At 41.3% G+C, this 23919-nt stretch overlaps 1 protein-coding gene across 1 annotated transcript; it reads left to right on the forward strand.

Annotated features, from left to right (window-relative positions):
* Window positions 1-4824: 4824 nt before the first annotated feature.
* Window positions 4825-11430, forward strand: PDE12 (phosphodiesterase 12). Its single transcript, XM_004419848.3, has 3 exons — window positions 4825-6438; window positions 7606-7684; window positions 8400-11430. The coding sequence occupies exons 1-3, from the start codon at window positions 5131-5133 to the stop codon at window positions 8840-8842; spliced, it is 1830 nt and encodes a 609-aa protein (XP_004419905.1). The 5' UTR covers window positions 4825-5130; the 3' UTR covers window positions 8843-11430.
* The last annotated feature ends 12489 nt before the right edge of the window (window positions 11431-23919 follow it).

The raw sequence follows: 23919 nt of genomic DNA on the forward strand, positions 1-23919 counted from the left end.
ACATCATAAAGGCACAGAGAAGCCACTCAAGTTTTCCCCAAGATGCAGTTTCTGGGGGATATCTGCCTTGTCAGTTTTTAATATCCCAATATCTACAAGCATTTATGGCTTAGCTATGGGCACAAGGCGTCCCCAAAAGAGACTGCAAAAGGAGTAGCCCTCACAAGATCCAGAAAGTTCACTCCCAAAAAAATAGGCCAAGAAAGCAAAGGCTTCCACTGCACAGGTGGTAGTGCACTAACAAATACAAAGTTGGAGACAACAAAGGTCCCTGATGGACTGGAACTCCTCATGACCAAAGAAGTCACAAAGCAAGCTCCCAAGGCATAGAACACAACAAAAAGAGGGAAAAAAAAAAACTCATCTTATACACACATTAACAGCTTTAGCCATGCTTTGGGTCTCTTGGAGTCAGACTAATACCTAGGGGGGAGGTGCCATGGGGTTGGGGATTGTGTGTGCTTTACAGAGTACCTCATCATTGCACAGACATTTTCTTGAAGTTGGCAGGGGACCTGTATCATCTACCCCATTCCATGACCCAACTTATCCTTTCACAGGAGACTTCTTGAGGTGGCGAGCACCCTAATGGCTTTTAACTGCTCGACCCTTGCCCACCAATATTGTGGCTCTTTTGGCTTCCAAGATGCTCTGTTAGCAATAGCTTCCACCTTATGCGCATACTCCATAGGTGGGGCCCTACAGCAAAGTCTACTGCAGGCCTGACCAGACAACAGGCTTATGGAGATGCCTGTGTCTTGCTCCATGGGTTTTCCTTTATGACAGATGACACAAAAAACAGAAACAAGAGAAAATAGCGACCGTCTCTTGGGAGAAGAAGGATCAATAAACCAATGAATATTCAGTAGCTCCTACTGCTTACCTGTAGCTGAAAGTCGCCTAATTCAGGAGAGTGCAGCCTACAGGGTTTCAGGTGGGGATCGAATTAGTGTTTCCCATTGTTTCAGAACTTAGGCACAGCTAATCAAAATTATATTTATGCCGCAGATAGAATCAGATCTCAAAAATTTAAAGCATCCCTAAAATCATGACCCTTACCATGAAGGCCCAGCCAAGGCTTTCTTCAAATAGCCAATGTAATTCCCCTGAGGCTGACAGCAGTTTGGTAGGACTCTTAGCCACAAACGGGAGTGCAACCCGTATCTCTGTCCGACCATCTCTGACCACAAAATGACGTGCAACCATATTTTCTTTTTTTTTTTTTGTGAGGAAGATCAGCCCTGAGCTAACATCCACCAATCCTCCTCTTTTTGCTGAGGAAGACTGGCCCTGGGCTAACATCCATGCCCATCTTCCCCCAATTTATATGGGACGCCGCCACAGCATGGCTTGCCAAGTGGTGCATCGGTGCACGCCAGGGATCCGAACCGGCGAACCCCAGGCCGCCGCAGCGGAGTGCACGCACTTAACCGCTTGCGCCACCAGGCCGGCCCCATGCAACTATATTTTCGTCCGACCATATTTTGGGATCCCCCTACAACCTGACAATTATCAAGCCAAGCCCTCAGGACACAAAACAAGCTTGGTGGGGGCTGGCCCCGTGGCATAGCGGTTAAGTGTGTGCGCTCCACTGCTGGCAGCCCAGGTTCGGATCCTGGGTGCGTACCAATGCACTGCTTGTCAGGCCATGCTGTGGCGGCGTCCCACATAAAGTGGAGGAAGATGGGCATGGATGTTAGCTCAGGGCCAGTCTTCCTCAGCAAAAAGAGGAGGATTGGCACAGATGTTAGCTCATGGCTGATCTTCCTCACACACACACACAAAAAGCTTGGTAAGATTCTGCCGTTCTCTGTAAACATTTACACCTTTTGGAAACTTTCGGTTGAAAGGTGGAGCCCTTGACTCTTTGAAGATTAAAGATTTTTCCTTGTTCCTTGGTTTGGAGTCTCAAAAAGGGCCCAAAATGGCCACTGTAATTTTATTTATTTATTTATTTATTTTAATAATTTTATTTATTTATTTTTCCCCCCAAAGCCCCAGTAGATAGCTATATGCCATAGCTGCACACCCTCCTAGTTGCTGTATGTGGGACACGGCCCCAGCATGGCCGGAGAAGCGGTGCGTTGGTGCGCGCCCGGGATCTGAACCCCGGCCACCAGCAGCGGAGCACACGCACTTAACCGCCAAACCACGGGGCTGGCCCAGCCACTGTAATTTTAAATTATCCCAAGTTATCTTGTCAGCTGTTTACAGTTATCTCCATTTTAGGGTGCTTTTATCAAGGTGGCCACAACAAACAAGGTCGGATAGTGAGCTAGTGGGAGCAGCTCCCCCAAGAATAATCAAGGGGTCGGCTCTTTCCCTTATGTGCCCTGGCACCCACAAAGTTCAGGTGATTTAAGCCCCGGATGAGCTGCCGGATGAGCTGCCACTGCCGATTGCCTCACCATGAACATTGAGGGCCCAATAAGATATGTTTTTCAGGAGGGGTCCCTATGAAGCAGTTGCATATCATGGGCAGATGCCGCGACACCTCCGTAAAGTCCCCAGTCACCTGAGAACATCCCAAAGGACCAGAAGGAACAGTACCTATTTTCTTCAGAGTCAGAAGACTCTCATAAAATTAGTCTAAAAGGCAGTTTGTTACAGTCACCGAGAAACTCAGTCCCCAAGCAGCCAATTTTAACAAATAGCACAGTCAAACATAGACAAATATGAACAGATACAGAAATCCAATCTCTGGGACTCTAATCCAGAGCTTGGGACTCTAACCCGATCTTTTTGAGTGCCCCAGTGTCTGTAATCTTTATATTGTCTCCCACAATCCTAGCCTTGGGACTTTAACCCCGCAACCAAATCTCACCAGTGGGGCCTCTAACCCACAATCCTGATAAGATATTAGACAATTTTAGGCACAGGTGCATTTTAACAAGGTCACTCACCCAAATCCAAAAGACGTCTGATCCTGGAGCTCTTTACAGACACAAATACAGACACACTAGACACTGGTTCCTACATTCTGGCTGAAGTCCTATTCCTCTTCCCACTCTGGTAGGGCACCCTATTTACCAGATGGTCCCCCTTCTCAAAGAGGGGACCCCAGATGGAAGGGAAGGAAAGTTCTTGGTGGTGGACCCCCAAGGTGACTTACCCTACTCCAGATGTGAGCCCATTGACCCAGCAGATATAGCCATTTCTCTTCCTACCACAATCAGCATTAGGAGGCAGCCGGCATCGGCACAGGAGAGCAGATAGGGCAGATCCCCGGGACAAAGAGACCCTCAGCAGCCACTAGGGACTTACCCAACAGGCCGCCCGTCCTAGGTCAGCTGGCCATGAGCGGGACTTAATGTCCCATCCGGGGCGCCAAACTGTTACCACCCAATGTGGGGCCTTCTGCTCACCACAACACATGCCAATAGTCAAGCGGCAAGTTGCTAGGAGAAAAAGGACTTTTTATTACAGCTTGCTAGCAAGAGGGAAGATGGCCAACTCATGTCCAAACGAACCATCTTAAGCATGCACAAAATCTTACAGCAGCTATATAGGCTGGGGGATTATAGGGGAGGGGGTTAGGAATGTTGACCTTCTGGTGTTATAGACTGGGAATGGCATACCAGATCTTTCCGTTTTCACTAATGATGGCTATCAGCATAGACTCTCTGTTCAGGGGTCATCACATTCCTAAGGAACTCAAAAAAACAAAGTTATCATCTTATCGCAGCTGGGAGGTACATGCACAAGCAGGGGTCATAAAATCTACAGAGCAGTTACATCTCCTGGAGGGTGCTTATCCAGCTGGGTTAGTTTGTCAGAGGTCATTCAAAGTTACAATAGCGTTTCTTTTCTACAGTGGCTTCCTTCATGTCAACCTTGTCTTGAGTTGATATCAATGTGGGTACTATAAACCGGAGTACTTCGACTTTTCTTCCTTCCTTAGCTCATTTAGTCAGTTGATATAATGTAATGACTTTTATCCCTATACTGTAGCCCTAGACTACATATGTATCATCAATATCCAGTTACCTTGTCAAATGGGGGGGCGGGGCGGGATTTCAAACCACTGCAAAATTCATCCTTTTAGAAAACAATTCGAAAGGCCTATCTTCCTGAGGGTAAGCCAGGGGAAAGGTATGGCGTATTATTAGCTACCCCATAAATAAACATTCTAGTTGTAGGATAAGGAAAAGTGAATACAAATGCATCATTTGTCCAGAGAAGCGACTTCTCAATTTGCTCTTTGAATCGTCAAGGGTTTTTTTTTTCCTTCAGTTAATCACAGAATATTAGTTATATTCAACACAAAATCACTGTTTCTTGAAATACTTTCTTCACTTGGCTTTCTGTGAAGCTACACTTCTGATTTCCTCTTACTCATTGGCTATTCCGTCTCCTGTCATTCATTTTCAGTAATGTCTGTGTGACCTTGAGCAGGTAACTTAACCTCTCTGCAGCTCATATCTGTAAAAGACATTTTTAGCATAGTCATCGCTCACTAAATGGGAGTTATTATACATTGTTCGTTGTTATTAACTACCACAACGGCTCGGCTCCGCGAGTGGGCGCTGCTCGGCTGAGGCGAACCCACCACACCTCCGGAGAGAGCGAGCAGCGTCGGGAACGCTGTGGAGAGGAATTGAGCAACACTTTCCACGTCCACGCCCAGAACCCCGGTGGCACTCCTGCTGGAGTTCCCTGCGCCCTCGCGCTGCTCAGCCCCAGACACCGCGAGGCGAAGGCAGGCAGTTAAAAGCCAAGCAAGGCGCCCGCCTCTTTCAGAGCAGCGGACCCCGTGACACCGCTCAGCCACTTCCTGCCTGGCGCTTCCTACTTCCCTTCTGCTCCCTAACCGCGCTTTCGAGAAAATCGTGGACTCTAATATTTCCCTCTGGTACCTCTATTTTTTCTGCATTTCCCCCTCTTTATAACTCGAGTTGAAAATAAAAATTACTCTGGGAAGGAGTAGAGACAGGCGTGGCTATGGAAAAAAGGAGCAAGTAGGCGGGTGGCGAAAGTGCGTGGCGGGAGCACCGTGCGCTCTCTTCTCGCCGGGCGGAAGTTGCGGGACTGAATGGGTGCCGGAGCCAGCGGCTGCGGCTCTTCTGTTTTCTCCTGACGCTTGGTGGCCGCTCTGCTGCCGGTCTCGTCTGCTGCTGGGTTACCAGGTTCATGTGGAGGCTCCCAGGCGCCCGCGCCGCGCTTCGTGGGGTCCGCACGGCGGTGGAGCGGCATAGTCGGGCCGAGGCGGCGACTGAGACCCGGGCGGGCGCGATGGAGCGCGCTGTAGTGCGCTGTGTGCCCTCGGAGCCTAAGCTAAGCCTGTCGTTCGCGCTGGCCGACGGCAGCCACAAGAACATGCAGCGCGACCAGAGCGAGCCACTGGGTCGAGTCCTCAGCCGAATCGCTACCAACGCCCTCAAAGGCCACGCTAAGGCGGCCGCCGCTAAGAAGAGCAGGAAGAACCGGCCGAACGCAAGCGGCGGCGTGGCCTGTGCGGAGCCTGGGTCCGAGCCGGCTGCGGCCTGCGAGCCTGTGGTGAAGCTGTACTACCGGGAGGAGGCAGTGGCTGAGGACGTGCTCAATGTGGACGCCTGGCAGGATGGCGCGGTGCTGCAGATTGGCGACGTCAAATACAAGGTGGAGCGCAACCCGCCCGCCTTCACCGAGCTGCAGTTGCCACGCTACATCATGGCCGGCTTCCCGGTGTGCCCCAAGCTCAGCCTCGAATTCGGAGATGCCGCCGGCTCCCTCTTCCGCTGGTACAAGGAAGCCAAACCCCGAGCGGCGGAGCCTGAAGGCGGGGGCCCCTCGCCATTGTCTCCCTCTTGGCCCTCTCCTAGTTGGACGGAGACGGGTGTGGACGAGCGCGTCTACACCCCGTCCAATGCTGACATCGGGCTACGGCTCAAGCTTCAATGCACCCCAGGCAATGGGCAGCGCTTCGGGCCAAGCCGGGAGTTGGAAAGTGTGTGTCTAGTGGAGGCCGGGCCCGGCACCTGCACTTTTGACCACCGGCATCTCTACACCAAGAAGGTCATGGGCGACGCTCTCATCCGCACTGTCTCCTACAACATCTTGGCCGACACGTACGCCCAGACTGAGTTCTCACGGACGGTCCTGTACCCGTACTGTGCCCCTTACGCTTTGGAGCTCGACTACCGCCAGAACCTTATCCAGAAGGAACTCACGGGCTACAATGCCGACCTCATCTGTTTGCAGGAGGTGGACCGCAACGTGTTTACAGACAGTTTGGTGCCGGCCCTCGAGGCCTTTGGGCTGGAGGGCGTATTTCGAATCAAGCAGCACGAGGGCCTGGCCACTTTCTACCGAAAGTCCAAGTTCAGCTTCCTTAGCCAACATGACATTTCTTTCCATGAAGCCCTGGAGTCCGACCCACTTCATAAAGAACTGCTGGAGAAACTAGTTTTGTACCCGTCGGCGCAGGAGAGGGTGCTCCAGAGATCTTCGGTCCTTCAGGTAAAGTGGCTCCGCCAGAATCTTTACATACTCGTCTATTTTTAGGGCCCTGGAAGGGGTGGGGGGTGGGATGCTTATAATTGAGATGGCACAATCCGTACTGAAAGGTGTTTGCTGTTGTATCTTCAGCACGAAGTTTATCCTTCATTCATTCTTTGAGAAGATACTTATTGAGCACCTCTGGCGTGCCAGGCACGCTGCAGGTTGCCTTGAACAAAATAAACAGGGACCTTCATAGTGCTTACAATCTAGTGGGAGAGATACATGCTAAATACAAGAATAATAGCAGCTAATCTTTTCTGTTCTGTCAGCAGCACTGTTCTGACATATTTTAAAGTACTTAAATTTTAAGTGTCTGGCATGTTTTACTAAGTGCTCCATAAATATTAGCTATTATTTTAATTTTTGGCTGATAGTAATCCTGCTATTCCCATTTTACAGATGTTATTCTTCCCATTTTATAAATGGGGAAATGGTCAAGTTTACGTCTCCAAGTTCACACAGGTGTGGAGCCAGGATTCTTACCCAGTTAGTTATTATATTCCATCATCACAGGGCAGGGTGTTAAATGCTGCGGAGCTTGATCTATTTTAAGCTATCTTAGTTTTTAAAAACATGTTCATTGTGTATTTATCCAGAGTTTTTAGGTAATTCGTTTTGTTTATAGTAAGAAGAGTAGCTACCATTTTTTTGAGCACCTAATCTGTTTCATACATCTCTGTGTAAGCTCATGTAATTGAATCCACACAGCTGTCCCCCTTGAGGTGGATGATATTGTCTCTCTTTTACCAATGACAAAGCTGATTTAGAAAAAAAGTGTCTCTCTCCAGGTCGCACTGCTGTAAATGGTAGAGTGGGTGTTCAAACCTAGATCTGCCTGACTCCAAAGCCTGTGCTTACCCACTTGAAAACAGTCTCCAACCTTAGTGTTGTCATCTAGAATGTATTCTTTTCATGTACCTGTATACGTTGGATTGTTACGCTGAGTCCTATTCATGTATATTCTAAAACTTGTAACAAAGATAAATTTCATAATGGCGATCATAATTTATCAGTAAGGGAAGGATATGAAGTAAAATGTCCATTCATCATATCATCTTAGATAAAAAAACATTAAGGAGATTGGCAGATAGCAACTGAATTCTTGACACTTTCTGTTTATTTTAGGTTTCTGTTCTTCAGTCAACACAGGACTCTTCTAAAAAGATATGTGTTGCTAATACCCATCTCTACTGGCATCCTAAAGGTAGGTGTTATTTGTTTTCACAAGTGACTTAAATGTGGTAACTTAAGGTCAGTAAAGCTGTTTTACACTAATGTATCTTTTTTTCTTTCAGTTTTATTAAGACATAATTGACATACAGCACTGTACAAGTTTAAGGTGAACAGCATAATGACCTGACTTACAATATATTGGGAAATGATTACCACAAAAAGTTTAGTTAACGTCCATCACCTCATATAGATATCAAAAAAAAAAGTATTTTTTCCTTGTGATGAGAACTTTTTTACGATTTACTTTTTTTGTGTGTGTGCTGGGAAAGATTTGCTCTGAGCTAACATCTGTTGCCAATCTTCCTCTTTTTATGTGAGCCACTGCCACAGCGTGGCTACTGACAGACAAGTGGTGTGGTTCTGTTGGGGAACTGAACCCTGGCCACCAAAGCAGAGCACGCTGAACTTTAACCACTAGGCCATAAGATTTGCTTTCTTAATAATTTTCAAATATACCATACAGCAGTGTTAACCATAGTCATCATGTGCATTACATCCCCAGTATTTATCTATCTTATAACTGGAAATTTTACCTTTTGACCACCTTCATCCAATTCCCTCAGACACATACAAATATATGTCTTGAATGTCACCCGATACTATAGTTTGTGAGTTTATTTATTCATTTTTTACTTAAAAGCAACTTTTCTAAGAAGTACTTACGTTAATGTGTTTTATTTTCATAGGTGGGTACATTCGTCTCATTCAAATGGCAGTAGCCTTGGCTCACATTAGACATGTCTCATGTGATCTCTATCCTGGCATACCAGTTATATTTTGTGGGGACTTTAATAGTACTCCATCAACAGGAATGTATCATTTTGTCATCAATGGCAACATTCCAGAGGATCATGAAGACTGGGCTTCCAATGGGGAAGAAGAACGATGCAACATGTCTCTTACCCATTTCTTCAAACTGAAAAGTGCTTGTGGTGAACCTGCTTACACAAATTATGTTGGTGGTTTTCATGGATGTCTGGATTACATTTTCATTGACTTAAATGCTTTGGAGGTTGAACAGGTGATTCCATTACCTACTCATGAAGAAGTTACCACCCACCAGGCATTACCTAGTGTTTCCCATCCCTCTGATCACATAGCACTTGTATGTGATTTAAAATGGAAATAGATTTGTGTTTAATGGAATTTAAGTCGGCTTTAGTAGGAAATTTAATATGAATCAAAACTTATGTGTAACCTTCAAAGAGGAAAACTAGACACTAAGGTCAACTGATCTTACCCTTACTAGTTATGTTCCAGTGTCTTCATTACATGACTGTTCATAATGTTTGCATAATATAGTTTCTCTACCCTTTTTTTCCCCCTATGCTTGGAGGAAAAACAAATATATTTATGACTGGCAGGAAGAACATTGAATTGTTGTGTATGTTTTATAAGTACCTTTGTTTTTTAGCTAGTAATTAAGAATTTTGTAAAAAAACCATTTGAATGATTCTATAGTTTTTCTATCATAACACACATTTCAAATTGAATTGAATCATGCTTATATAATTAAGGGGAAAATGCATACAAGTTAAGGTGAGAGGCATAAGTTCTGACACATGGAAGGAATGACATTAGGGTCTACCTCTACCTCAATTTGGTTAGCAATTTAATACAACTTTCAGAGCTTTAACAAAAGATTAAAATATACCATCATCCATTGTTACTGCTTCTCATTTTTCATTTTTCAGCTAACATAAGGTATTTTCATTCTCTTATTTTTAGGATTTTAGTTTTTCATGATGGTACAAGTGGACATATTTATATTCTCATTCTTACTGCAGCTCATTTTAACTTTTAGGATGCAAGCACAATTTAGTACTCAAAGTGAATAGCAACATAGTCAACTTGATCCCATTGTCTTTAATTACTCTTGGCCGTGAAAAATGTTAATAAATCAACAGGGTATCTGATTATATGATAGAGAATATAGCACAATATGTTACTTTATGAGAAACTGCCTACTGATATGGGCTTGAAATTTTAGATTTACCATTGAGCATTTCTATGCTAGGAATATTTTCAAAATTGTTGGTTTTTATAAATAGGAGAAAGGGGAGTAATGGGGCTTAATGAGCATCTCTGAAATAAACTACTCTTTTTGTAGACTTGAGTGTTATAGTTTGAGTTACAGGAAACATTGTATATATAATTTATATACTGTAAAAAAAAATTTTAATATGAAGCCAAACTTTTTAAAATTAGAAGTTACAGTTCTACTGATTAGTGTCTAGCCTAGCAAGCTTTTCTAACTCAGTTGTCACCATACCTTATTTGTAATGCTTTAGCTATTGCTTTTTTGATGTTCCGGATAGCCGTAATGTTATCTCATATTTGTGCATTTAATTTTTAGGTTAGATGTTAAAAGCCCACCCCCTTCAAGAAGAGCTCTAATTTTCTAGTCATGAGAGCCTTTGTTCCAATTCCTTAATCTCTAAACCCAATACCATAAGAACTTTTCTCTTTTGATAAAGTAGCCTGTACTTGCATATTCTGCTCACTATCCAGTGTATTGTTAACTCTTAGTTTAGTCAGTTTGAGACTGAGAGGGTTTCACCTGTACTTCAGATTGAACCTTGAAGTACTTAAAGTACTTGAAGGGAAATTAAGGTGGCAGTTTCTTGGGATCTTGTTTAGAAAAAGCTATAAATGAAAAATTGATGCTACCAAATTGTGCCTTCCTAAATAACATTTTTTAAAGCATTTTAACATCAGTTTACAAATGCATAAATAATATATTAAAGCCAGAATCTGATTCTTTTGCAAAATACATATTTTTTTCTTCCTTTTTAAAATTCGTTTTTGGTCTGTTTTCAAACAAACATGTTGATAGGACTCTTGAGAGAAAACAAAAAGTTCCTAAGCAAAAAGTTGAGAACATTTTGAAAGAAAAAATTGTAACATGATGTACTCACTCATGAGAAAAACATACGAGTCCTATATTGATACCATGGCTAGCTAGATTGAACTCTGCTCAGAAGAACTCTAAGCACTTATCAAACATTCCATGTCCAGAATCTTTAAATTTGATATTTGCTGACTAAACTGTGATCAGATTGTATACAGGCATTTCAGAATATTAGAATACAGAATATTACTGTGAAGTGCCATGTACTCTGGTAAATCTCCAGTGCAGTCATGTACCGCATAACGACGTTTTGGTCAGTGATGGACCGCATATGTGATGGTGGTCCCATAAGATTACTAAGTCTAGGTGTGCAGTAGGCTACACCATCTAGGTTTCTATAAGTACACTCTATGATGTTCGCACAATGACAAAATCGCCTAACAAAGCATCTCTCAGAACGTATCCCTGTCATTAAGCGACGTGTGACTATATACAGATATGTTAGTATGACTGGAGTCCAAAGGTAGGGAACTAAGAAAATTGTATAAATAACATACCAAAATTTCCTTGTATCCATGAGTTAGAATAAAGTGTTATTCAGAAATGTTTAAGTGTTTAAAGCCATCTGTGTAGTTGAATTTTTCTATTATATTTGGATTTTTTAGTACATTTAATTTTAATAAAATATGGAAAGTCTAGCCACTCTTTCTATGGTGAACGACATTTTATGATGTCACAAGTTCTTGCTGTAGAAATTAACATTCCAAAATTTTATATCGTTGATTATAAATGACTAAGAATATTATGGAACACACGTTATCCTGTTAACTCTTGCACAGTTGCCAATAAAGACATATACACTGGTAGTTCATAATTCATTAGCAAACAAATCTTTTCTGGCTATAATGTGATGTTCTTTAAAATTCTGAATACTAAAATCAGTTGTTTCAAATTTCCAAGAATTTCACTGGATGGTGACTTTTCTGTGAGAACTAAGGCCTGATATCACTAGAATGTAGTGGTTTCAGTCTGGAGGTAGGTCTCTGAGAAACTACAAGAGAGATTGAGGGTCCAAAGAACACTACTGTGGGTAGATCTCCCTGGTGGAAACTGACACCTTTTAGATCTCATATTCTACAGCTATGAATACAGGTGGAGGTTCTCCACAAACTAGTTTGAGAAAAAACCATAACCCATATATATAATGAGAAGTAAAAGTTTGCACTCCTAGTTTATCACAAGACTCACATAATTCGATAGGGGCATTTTTCCTCTAAAAAATTATAGCAACGTTTATTTTCTAAACATAATTCAAAAACATTTAAATGTTTTGAAAATTTTATTATTTTGCTCAATATAGTACCTGAAGGAAACATCTGGATTTCATTTGGGGAGAAGAAACAATTTTAAGAGCTTTATTTAACTGATTTGGGTAATATTCAGATTCTGTGGTCCCATTTTATGAGAAAGTATGTGCTTTAACTTATTGAAGGTATTAAAGCTGTATTAACTTGGGTGATTTTTTAACACTAACTTCAGAATAGCTATACCACATTCTGAAATGAGAATACCAAAGCATTTTTTAAATTGAAGTGAAATTCACATAAGGTTATAACCATTTTAAAGTGTATGATTCTGTTTCATTTCGTACATTCACAATGTTGTGCAACCATCATCTCTAGTTGCAAAACATTTTCATCACCCCAAAAGGAAACTCATACTCGTTAAACATCACTCCCCATTCCCTCTTCTCCAGCCCCTGGCAACTATTAATCTGCTTTCCACCACAATGGATTTCCCTATTCTGAATATTTCATATAAATGGAATCATAGATATATGACCTTCTGTGTCTAGCTTCTTAGCAAAATGTTTTTAAGGCTCATCCAAGTTGTATGTATCAAGACTTCGTTCCTTTGTATGGCTGAATAATATTCCATTGTGTGGTTATACCACATTGTTTTTTTTTTTTTGGTGAGGAAGATCGGCCCCGAGCTAACATCTGTGAATCCTCCTCTTTTTGCTGAGGAAGACTGGCCCTGGGCTAACATCCATGCCCAACATCCTCCACTCTACATGGGATGCCTGCCACAGCATGGCCTGACAAGCAGTGCGTCAGTGCACGCCCAGGATCCGAACCGGTGAACCCCCGGCCGCTGCAGCAGAGCGTGCACACTTAACCACTTGCACCACCGGGCTGGCCCCCTGGTTATACCACATTTTTTTATCCAATTGGACATTTGGGTTTGTTTCCACCTTTTGGTTATTAGGAATGCTGCTGCTATGAACATTCATGTACAAGTTTTTGCTTGAACACCTGTTTTCAATTCTTTGGGTTTATACCTAAACCCAAAGCTCAGATTCCTGAGCCATATGGTAATTCTGTTTAATTTTTTGAGAAACTGTCAAAATGTTTTCCACAGTGGTTGCACCATTTTACATTCCCACCAGCGACGTATGAAAGTTCCAGTTTCTCCACATCCTCACCAACTTATTTTGGTTTTATTATAGTCATCCAAGTGGGTGTGAAGTGGTATCTCTACCAATGCATTTTTAACTTTAGTCTAATTATGTTGCAATCATGAACTAGATTATTCCCAATGGATTACCCAACCTCCTTTTTTTTTTTCTCGAGAGCTCATCTTCAGCAATTCCTACTTATTTTTACAAGCTTGTGTTAAGTCAGAAAGGTCAGTCTCATTGCTTCTTTTGAAGACATTTGGGAAGAAAAATGTTGCAAAAAATACTAAAGCCCTGGAGTGTAAATAAATTAGAAAGAATAACCTAAGATAACAAAAAAAAAGTCACTTTAAAAATATGGGTCGGGGCTGGCCCTGTGGCTCAGCGGTTAGGCGCGCGCGCTATGCTGCCGGCGGCCCGGGTTCGGATCTAGGGTGTGCACCGACACACCGCTTCTCCGGCCACGCTGAGGCTGCGCGCGTCCCACATACAGCAACTAGAAGGATGTGCAGCTATGACATACAACTATCTACTGGGGCTTTGGGGGAAAAAAATAAAATTATTAAAAAAAAACTTAAAATTAAAAATATATATATATGGGTCTACTTTAGTGATTTGTTTCAAAGAATGAACTTGTTTATTAACGTTGGCTTTTAAAGGCTTACATGTTCCACTATTACCTACCACTTTTTAAATCCCAATTTATGTACAGAGTAGCAGATAGCAAGAATGCCTAAATACTAATTCCTGAGAAACTGAGATGGCTGTGGCTGAATATAACTTACCAAGTTATAATGAATGCATAATTGTAAAAAAAGACTCAACTCTGCTTATTAAAAATCTTAGGTTTTGAAAAGAAAACCTTAAATTCAAGATTAGCTTTTTGTGTGTGTGTGAGGAAGATCAGCCCTGAGCTAACATCTATGCTAATCCTCCTCTTTTTGCTGAGGAAGACCAGGTCTGAGCTAACATCTACTGCCAATCCTGCTCCTTTTTTTTCCCCAAAGCCCCAGGAGATAGTTGTATGTCACAGTTGCACATCCTTCTAGTTGCTGTATGTGGGACGCGGCCTCAGCATGGCCAGAGAAGCGGTGCGTTGGTGCACGTCTGGGATCCGAACCCCAGGCCGCCAGTAGCGGATCGCGAGCACTTAACCACTAAGCCACGGCCGGCCCCAAGATTAGCTTTAAAAATACATTTTAAAAAACTCCTATTTAACATAGTATTGGAAGTCCTAGCCAGAGCAATCAGGCAAGAGAAAGAAATAAAAGGGATCCAAATTGGAAAGGAAGAAGTGAAACTGTCACTATTTGCAGATGACATGATTTTATATATAGAAAACCCTACAGAATCCACCAGAAAACTTTTAGAAGTAATAAACGAATATGGTAAAGTTGCAGGATACAAAATCAACATACAAAAATCAGTTGCACTTCTGTACACTAACAACGAAGTAGCAGAAAGAGAAATTAAGAATACCATCCCATTTACAATTGCAACAAAAAGAATAAAATACCTAGGAATAAACTTAACCAAAGAGGTGAAAGATCTGTACACCGAAAACTATAAAACATTTCTGAAAGAAATTGAAGAAGACACAAAGAAATGGAAAGATATTCCGTGCTCTTGGATTGGAAGAATTAACATAGTTAAGATGTCCATACTTCCTAAAGCCATCTATAGATTCAATGCAATCCCTATCAAAGTTCCAACAACATTTTTCACAGAAATAGAACAAAGAATCCTAAAATTCATATGGAACAACAAAAGACCCGAATAGCTAAAGGAATCCTGAGAAAAAGAACAAAGCTGGAGGTATCACACTCCCTGATTTCAAAATATACTACAAAGCTATAGTAACCAAAACAGCATGGTACTGGCACAAAAACAGACACACAGATCAATGGAATAGAATCGAAAGCCCAGAAATAAACCCACACATCTATGGACAGCTAATCTTTGACAAAGGAGCCAAGAACATACAATGGGGAAAAGAAAGTCTCTTCAACAAATGGTGTTGGGAAAACTGGATAGCCATATGCAAAAAAATGAAAGTAGATCCTTACCTTACACCATACACAAAAATTAACTCCAAATGGATTAAAGACTTGAATGTAAGACCTGAAACTGTGAAAGTTCTAGAAGAAAACATAGGCAGTACGCTCTTCGACATCGGTCTTAGCAACATCTTTTCAAACACCACATCTGACCGGGCAAGAGAAACAATAGAAAAAATAAACAAATGGGACTACATCAAACTAAAAAGCTTCTGCACAGCAAAGGAAACCATCAACAAAGCGAAAAGACAACCTAACAATTGGGAGAAGATATTTGCAAACCATACATCTGATAAGGGCTTAATCTCCAAAATATATAAAGAACTCATGCATCTCAACACCAAAAACCCTACCAACACAATTAAAACATGGGCAAAAGACCTGAACAGACATTTCTCCAAAGAAGATATACAGATGGCCAACAGACACATGAAAAGATGTTCAAAATCACTATCAGGGAAATGCAAATCAAAACTACAATGAGATATCACCTCACGCCCGTCAGAATGGCTATAATTAACAAGACAGGAAACAACATGTGTTGGAGAGGATGTGGAGAGAAGGGAACTCTCATACACTGCTGGTGGGAGTGCAAACCGGTGCAGCCACTATGGAAAACAGTATGGAGATTCCTCAAAAAATCAACGATAGAACTACCATATGATCCAGCTATTCCACTGTTGGGTATTTATCCAAAGAACTTGAAAACACCAATTTGCAAAGGTACATGCACCCCTGTGTTCATTGCAGCCTTATTCACAATAACCAAGACTTGGAAGCAACCTAAGTGCCCATCAAGGGACGAATGGATAAAGAAGCTGTGGTATATATACACAATGGAATACTACTCAGCCATAAGAAACGACGAAATCCAGCCATTTGTGACAACATGGATGGACATTGAGGGTATAATGCAAAGTGAAATAAGTCAGAGGGATAAGGCCAAATACCGTATGATTTCCTTCATTAAGTAGTAGATAATAACAACAATAAACAAACACATAGGGACAGAGATTGGATTGGTGGTTACCAGAGGGGAAGGGGGGAGGGAGGAGGGTGAAAGGGATAATTCGGTGCATGTGTGTGGTGATGGGTTGTAATTAGTATTTTGGTGGTGAACATGATGTAGTCCATGCAGAAATAGAAGTACAATGATGTACACCTGAAATTTTTGCAATGTTATAAACCAATGTTACTGCAATAAACAAATAAGCTAAAATAAATAAATAAATAAATAAAAGTACATCAAAAAAAAAAAAGAAAAAAAATACATTTTAAAAAACATCAAGCTAATGTGAAATTTAAAATTATAATATGGAAAAAAATTATTTTCAAGTTGGCTATATTCATAGTGTATTGAATCATATTGAATTCAGCCAGTTGCTAAAATTAACATTTTAGGGAACCGGCCCAGTGGCGCAAGTGGTTAAGTGGGCGCACTCCGCTGTGGTGGCCCCGGGGTTCACCGGTTCGGATCCCGGGTGCGCACCGACGCACCACTTGGCAGGCCATGCTGTGGCGGAGTCCCATATAAAGTGGAGGAAGATGGGCACGGATGTAAACCCATGGCCGGTCTTCCTCAGCAAAAAAGGGGAGGATTGGCAGATGTTAGCACAGGGCTGATCTTTCTCACAAAAGATAAATAAAATAAAATTAACATTTTATATATAAATGATAAAATAATTTTTACATTAATTTTGCAATAACTTTTTAAGTACTTAAAATTAATTTTAAGTAATTTTTCTAGACCTTAAAAATACTAAATCTTGGGCCAGCACCGTGGCTTAGTGGTTAAGTGCACGTGCTCCGCTACTGGCAGCCCGGGGTTCAGATCCCCGGCGCGAACCAACGCACCGCCTGTCCGGCCATGCGAGGCCACGTCCCACATACAGCAACTAGAAGGATGTGCAACTATGACATACAACTATCTACTGGGGCTTTGGGGCGGGGTGGGGGGGAAGGAGGAGGATTGGCAATAGATGTTAGCTCAGAGCAGGTCTTCCTCAGCAAAAAGAGGAGGATTAGCATGGATGTTAGCTCAGGGCTGATCTTCCTCACAAAAAAAAAAAAAAAAAAAAAAAACTAAACCTTGGAGTTCAATTGGCTGATGCCACTCTAAATATAACTAGTTACCAGCTGATTCATTCTGCTATGGAAGCAAACTGTAGGTTGTCAAAATCCATGTTCATATTGTCAATGTTAGGCTCTCACTCACAATTTTCAATTTCCTTGAGAAACTTCACTAAAAACAATCATTCATCTCCATCTTCTGTCCATTTTGTGTTGATTGTATGTCAAAGGGTTTTTATTAATGCAATCCATTTTGCCCAATAAATCACTTGCTTTCTTAAACTGTATTTATTTTCCCCCCCAAAACCCCAGTAGATAGTTGTATGTCATAGCTGCACATCCTTCTAGTTGCTGTATGTGGGACGCGGCCTCAGCATGGCCGGAGAAGCGATGCATCGGTGCGCGCCCAGGATCTGAACCCCAGCTGCCAGTAGCAGAGCGTGCGCACCCAACTGCTAAGCCACAGCACCGGCCCCAATAAATCACTTGAATGATGATGTACTAGAGTGTTGCTGATGTACATCTCCTTATGGTATTGAAGTATTCCTAGTTTGCATTTTTGCTGGTTTCATTTCATTTGTGTTCTTTCTGTAATTGAAAATGGTTCAGAAGAGGGGCGGCCCCGTGGCTTGGTGGTTAAGTGAGCGCGCTCCACTGCTGGCGACCCGGGTTCGGATCCCGGGCTCGCACCAACGCGCTGCTTCTCTGGCCATGCTGAGGCCGCGTCCCACATACAGCAACTAGAAGGATGTGCAGCTATGACACACAACTATCTACTGGGGCTTTGGGGGGAAAAAATAAATAAATAAATAAAATCTTTAAAAAAAAAAAAAAGAAAATGGTTCAGAAGAGAATTGAATAGGCTTTATCTTTTTTTTTTATATTGGATGAACAATATACACTCTCAAAAAGAATTTATTGCATATAATCTTTATTTCCCCTGTGGAATAATTTGCAGAAACGGTGTATCCAGGGATAAAACAATTTAGAGATAAAGCTGGCTCTCCTCAGAAAAGCTAGGTTAAGTATAGTGTTTTGGGTATCTTAAACCAAAGAATATTTCTGCTGAAGCTGTAGAATTTTTTAAGTATTGTAAAGAATGGAATTACATTACCCCTTTTATGTCCTTTTATTACATACCTAAAGAAACCTGGCTTTTTGCATCCTGGCTTTTGTACTTTTTCTTCATCCTAACTGAAAGAATCCCAGGACGCTTTGGTTCTTCAATCCAAAATAGATCTTTATTTTTTCTCTTTAAGGGCTTTTTGTGCATGTCAAATCTATTGACAAGGACTGTCCCCCCAAAAGAAACCCCATACTCATTAGCAGTCACTCCCTATTCCCCCTTCCCCCCTCAACTTCTGGCAACCACTTACCTACTTTTTGTCTCTATAGATTTGCCTAATCTGCACATCTCATATAAACAGAGTCATACAACAATGTAGTCGTGACTAGCTTCTTTCACTTAGTATGTTAAGGTTCTTCCATGTTGTAGTATGTATCTGGACTTCATTCCTTTTTATGATGAGTAATATTCCATTGTATGGACACACCACATTTTATACATCCATTTATCAGTTGATGGACATTTGGATTGCTTTCACTTTTTGGCTTCTATGCATAACGCTGTACATTTGTGTACAAGTTTTTGAATGGACATATGTTTCCATTTCTCTTGGGCATATATCTAGGAGTGGAATTGCTGGATCATATGGAAAATGTTTAACCTTTTGAGGAACTGCCAAACTGTTATCCAAAGCAGTTCCACCATTTTGCGTTCCCACCAGCAATGTTATGAGGGTTCCAATTTCTCCACGTCACCACCACTTCTTTTTTTTGATTATAGCTATCCTAGTGTCAAGTGGCATCTCATCGTGGTTTTGCTTTGCATTTCCCTGATGCCTAATGATGTTGAGCACCTTTTTATATGCTTATTGACTATTTATATATCTTTGGACCCCACTTTTTAAACTGAGTTGTCTTTTTATTGTTGAGTACCCCCCCCCTTTAAATATCATCATTCCTCACCTCTTCAGGGCTATCCAGGAGGCAAACCTTGCTCTGTCTGTGCTTAATACATCCCTATTGAATGGCACTCAACCCAGCCTAAAAAAATAACCACTGCCACCAAAGTAATGGTTAGCTCCTGAGAGCCAGCTTCCTGCCTGCAGACGGCAGTGCTAAGCCCCACACCACCAATCCAGTACTCAGATGCCCAATATAATTGAAAGCATACCATAGAACAGTGCAGAAATCCCTAACAAGGTCAGGAAGGCACCTGACTCCACTGTCTTAAAATACAAAGGACCTTGCACACATCTACTAACTAGTACAGCTGCCTTAATTATTCTGTACCTGAGTCCATATCATTGCTTTTGCTATTGATTTTTCAGTCTTTGTTACTAGAACATAACCACTTAAACATTTTATATGGCTTGTGCAAATAATTTTAAGATAAAGGGATATTTGCCTAAAAGTAACTCAGTAAGAAACAAAAGCAGCCAAGTAATCCTCCAGGAGTGGCAACTTCCTTTAAGTTAGGCACCTGAATATAATGTCACAACATATACGCTAGAAGAAATTTATCAATATGCTTGACCTTAGAAAATGCTCAGGAGTAATTTTAGAGCCAAGTCCTAATCAATTCCATGTTTATATTAATGTAGCCTTTAAATTTAAATAATTACCTTAATGAGATTAAGAATGTAAAGCTAGTATTTCATTCCTAACATTTTCCTAAAAATAACTAAGTCAATGATACAAATAAATGTCATTTGGGAAGAGTTCTCGGTGTGCCAATATTATGCCAACACTAATTCTGCTGATCCTTGGAAAAGGTAAACTGTTGGTAGTAGATTATTTCTAATCACTTTCTCAGAATTCAACTTTCTGAATAGGTAATCAGACTCTAGAACTAATTCATTAGTTTTCGCTATACCAGGTCTTCAGATAATGTATTTGAAGATATATCAACCATTTGCTCTTTATTATTCAACATAAGTTTTCATATTAATTCTACCAAAGTTGGTAACTAATATTTACATTATTGAAACATCCAACATGCCACCAGGAAGCATAAGCACTTGTTTTCAATGCCAAGTCAGAAGTCACTTTCACCTCCATGACCGAGAACCAGAAATTCCACATTTAAGGTTTGATCCAGGACTTCTGGTTTCTGGGCTGGCATGCAAGAAGCTTGGAAGTTGCCCTTTGTCCTAACGAGAAGTAAAACATTGAACAAACTGAAAAATCAACAACTATTCGTACTTCCATAAGAGAAATGTCACAAGGCAAACCAGTGCCCCTCAAAATTGGAGAGGCCAACAAGTGAAAACAGAGAATGACAACTTACAGGAGCAGAAACCTGTGTGGGAACCAGTGCCAGGGGAGGGAAACCTGAACTATAATTGAGGAATTGCTGGAGGCTCAGTGTGGACAACTGAGAGTTAAAAACTCTGGGGGAACCCAGTCATTGAGGGACCCCCACACTTTTGTGAGCTTTACCTCCTGGATCTCTTTTAGCTTCTCACAGTGAATGCTGGAGAAAAATCCCCTCATGCTTCTAGCAGGGGGAGGGAAAAAGGAACCATTTTGAACTATGCCAGACCATTCTGTTCTTCTTAACAATGTCTGCCCTCAGGAGAAACTAACCTGAACCTAACTTACAGGGGTTTTATCAGAGCCTAACTGACCAGGGGAAGGGAAATACCCAACTCTAGCCCACTTTAGCCATCCTGTCCCACCTAAGGAGGGGAGGAAAAAAATTGAAAAGCACATGTGAAGTTCATAGTCCAGAGACATAGGCTCACGAAAAGACTGAGATCTAATTATAGGACTACAGAATGCTTCCTTCATCTCTACACCTTGCCATAACATTTCTAAAGGCCTATTTATAGCAGTTCCTTTTACCCAGTACATCACGTCCAGCAATCAAGGAAAAATTACAAGACATACTAAAAGGCAAAAAAACAGTTTGATGAGAGAGCAAGCATCAGAACCAGAGTCAGACACGGCAGGGACAACAGAATTATCAGACCAGGAATTTAAAACAGCTATAATATGTTAAGGGCTCTAATGGATAAAGCAGACAATATACAGGAATAGATGGGCAATGCTGGCAGAGATGGAAATTCTGAGAAGCAAAAAAAAAAAAAAAAAAAAAAGCTAGAGATCAAAAACATTGCAACAAATGAAAAATGCCTTTGCTGGGCTTATTAACAGACTGGACACGGCTAAGGAAAGAATCTCTGAGTTTGAGGATATCTCAACAGAAACCTCCAAAACTGAAAAGCAAACAGAAAAAGACAGGGGGGTGGGGGTCGGAAACAGAATAGACAAGAGCTGTGGAACAACTATAAAAAGTGTAACACGCATGATGGGAATATCAGAAGGAGAAGAGGAACACAAGAAATATTTGAAACAATAATGACTGAGAATTTCCTCAAGTTAATATCAGACACCAAACCATACATCCAGGAAACTCAGATAACACCAAGCAGGATAAATGCCAAAAAATCTACACCTAGGCATATCATTTTCAAACTACAGAAAATCAAAGATAAAAGAAAAAAAATGCTGAAAGAAACCAGAGCAAAAAAACACTTTACCTATGGAGGATCAAAGATAATTACATCTGACCCCTCACAAACCATGCAAGCAAGAATAGTTGAGTAAAATATTTAAAATGTTGAGAGAAAAAAACCCCACCAACCTAGAATTCTGTACCCTGCAAAATTCTTTCAAAAGTGAAGGCATGGGGCCAGCCCCGTGGCATAGTGGTTAAGTTCAGCATGTTCTGCTTTGGTGGCCCAGGTTCATAGGTTCGGATCCTGGGCACGGACCTATACTACTCGTCAGCCATACTGTGGCAGCGACCTACATATAAAGTAGAGGAAGACTGGCACAGATGTTAGCTCAGGGCTAATCTTCCTCAAGCAAAAAAAAAAACAAGACTGGTGACAGGGCCGGCCCCGTGGCTTTGCGGTTAAGTGCATGCGTCCCGCTGCTGGCGGCCTGGGTTCGGATCCTGGGTGCGCACCGATGCACTGCTTCTCCGGCCATGCTGAGGCCACGTCCCACATGCAGCAACTAGAAGGATGTGCAGCTATAACATACAACTATCTACTGGGGCTTTGGGGGGAAAAATAAATAAAATTAAAAAAAAAAAAAAAAAAGACTGGTGACAGATGTTAGCTCAAAGCTAATCTTCCTCAGCAAAAAAAAAAAAAAAGTGGAGAAATAAAGACTCTCAAAAAAATTTGAGGGAGGGGGCTGGCCCTGTGGCGTAGTGGCTAAGTTCAGCATGCTCTTTTGGCAGCCCAGGTTCACAGGTTCGGATCCCGGGTGCGGACCTACAACACTCATCAGCCATGCTGTGGTGGTGACCCACATACAAAAATAAAGGAAGATTGGCAGGGATGTTAGCTCAGGGCTAATCTTCCTCAAGCAAAAAAACAAAAAAAAAAAAGGAAGATTGGCAACAGATGTTAGCTTAGGGTGAATCTTCCCCAGCAAAAAAAAGAAAAAAAAAAATTGATGGAATTTGTTGCCAGTAGACCTATCCTCGCAAGAAATGTTGAGTTCTTTAGAGAGAAGAAAAATGATACAAGTCAGAAACTTGGATCTACATATAGAAAGGAACAGTATCAAAGAAGGAATAAGTAAACGTATAACAAAAACTTTTATTAATTGATCTAAGAGATAACAGTTCGTTCAAAAGAATAACAGCAGCACTGTATTTGACTATGTATGCTTATGTATATTTATATGCTTTCAGTACGTGAAATGAATGACTGCAATGATACGAGAAACTGGAGGGAAGAATTAGAATTACTTTATTATAAGGTACTTACACTACCCATGAAAGGTACAGTGTTATTTGAAAGTGAACTTGGATTAGTTGTAAATGTATATCACAAACTCTAGGATAACCACTAACCACTTTAAACATCAATGGTCTAAATGCACCCATTACAAGACAAATTGTCAGATGTATCAAAAACAAGACCCAACTATATGTTGTCTACAAGAAGCCTGCTTCAATTGTAAACATAAAGACATATATATAGATTAAAAGTAAATGAATATCAAGAGAATGAGAAGACAAACCACAGACTGGAAGAAAATATCTGCAAAAGACTTATTTGATCAAGGACTGTTATCCAAAATATACAAAGAACTATTCACACTCAGTAAGAAAACCCAAGTAAAAAATGGGCCAAAGACCTAAACCTCACCAAAGATACATAGATGGCAAATAAGCATATGACAAGATGCTCCTCATCATATGTCAGGAAAACACAAATTAAAGCAATGAGATACCACTACACACCTATCAGAATGGCCAAAATTTGTAACACTGACAACACCAAATGCTGGTCAGGATGTGGAACAGGAACTCGCATACATTGCTGGTGAGAATGCAAAATGGTACAGCCACTTTGGAAGACAGTTTGGTGGTTTCTTACAAAACTAAATATATCTTACCATACAATCCAGCAATCATGCTCCTTGGTATTTATCCAAAGGAGTTGAAAATTTCTGTCCACACAAAAACCTGATGTTTATAACACCTTGATTCATAATTGCCAAAACTTGGAAGCAACCAAGATTTCCTTCAGTAGGTGAATGGATAAATAAACTGTGGTACCTGAGCTATCAAGCCATGAAAAGACATGGTGGAACCTTAAATGCATACTAAGTGAAAGAAGCCAAAGTGAAAAGGCTACATACTGTATGATTCCAACTATAACATTCTGGAAAAAGCAAAA

Source organism: Ceratotherium simum, chromosome 5 (assembly GCF_057802395.1).
Source record: "Ceratotherium simum simum isolate JZ-2026a chromosome 5, ASM5780239v1, whole genome shotgun sequence".
Classification (NCBI taxonomy): domain Eukaryota; kingdom Metazoa; phylum Chordata; class Mammalia; order Perissodactyla; family Rhinocerotidae; genus Ceratotherium; species Ceratotherium simum.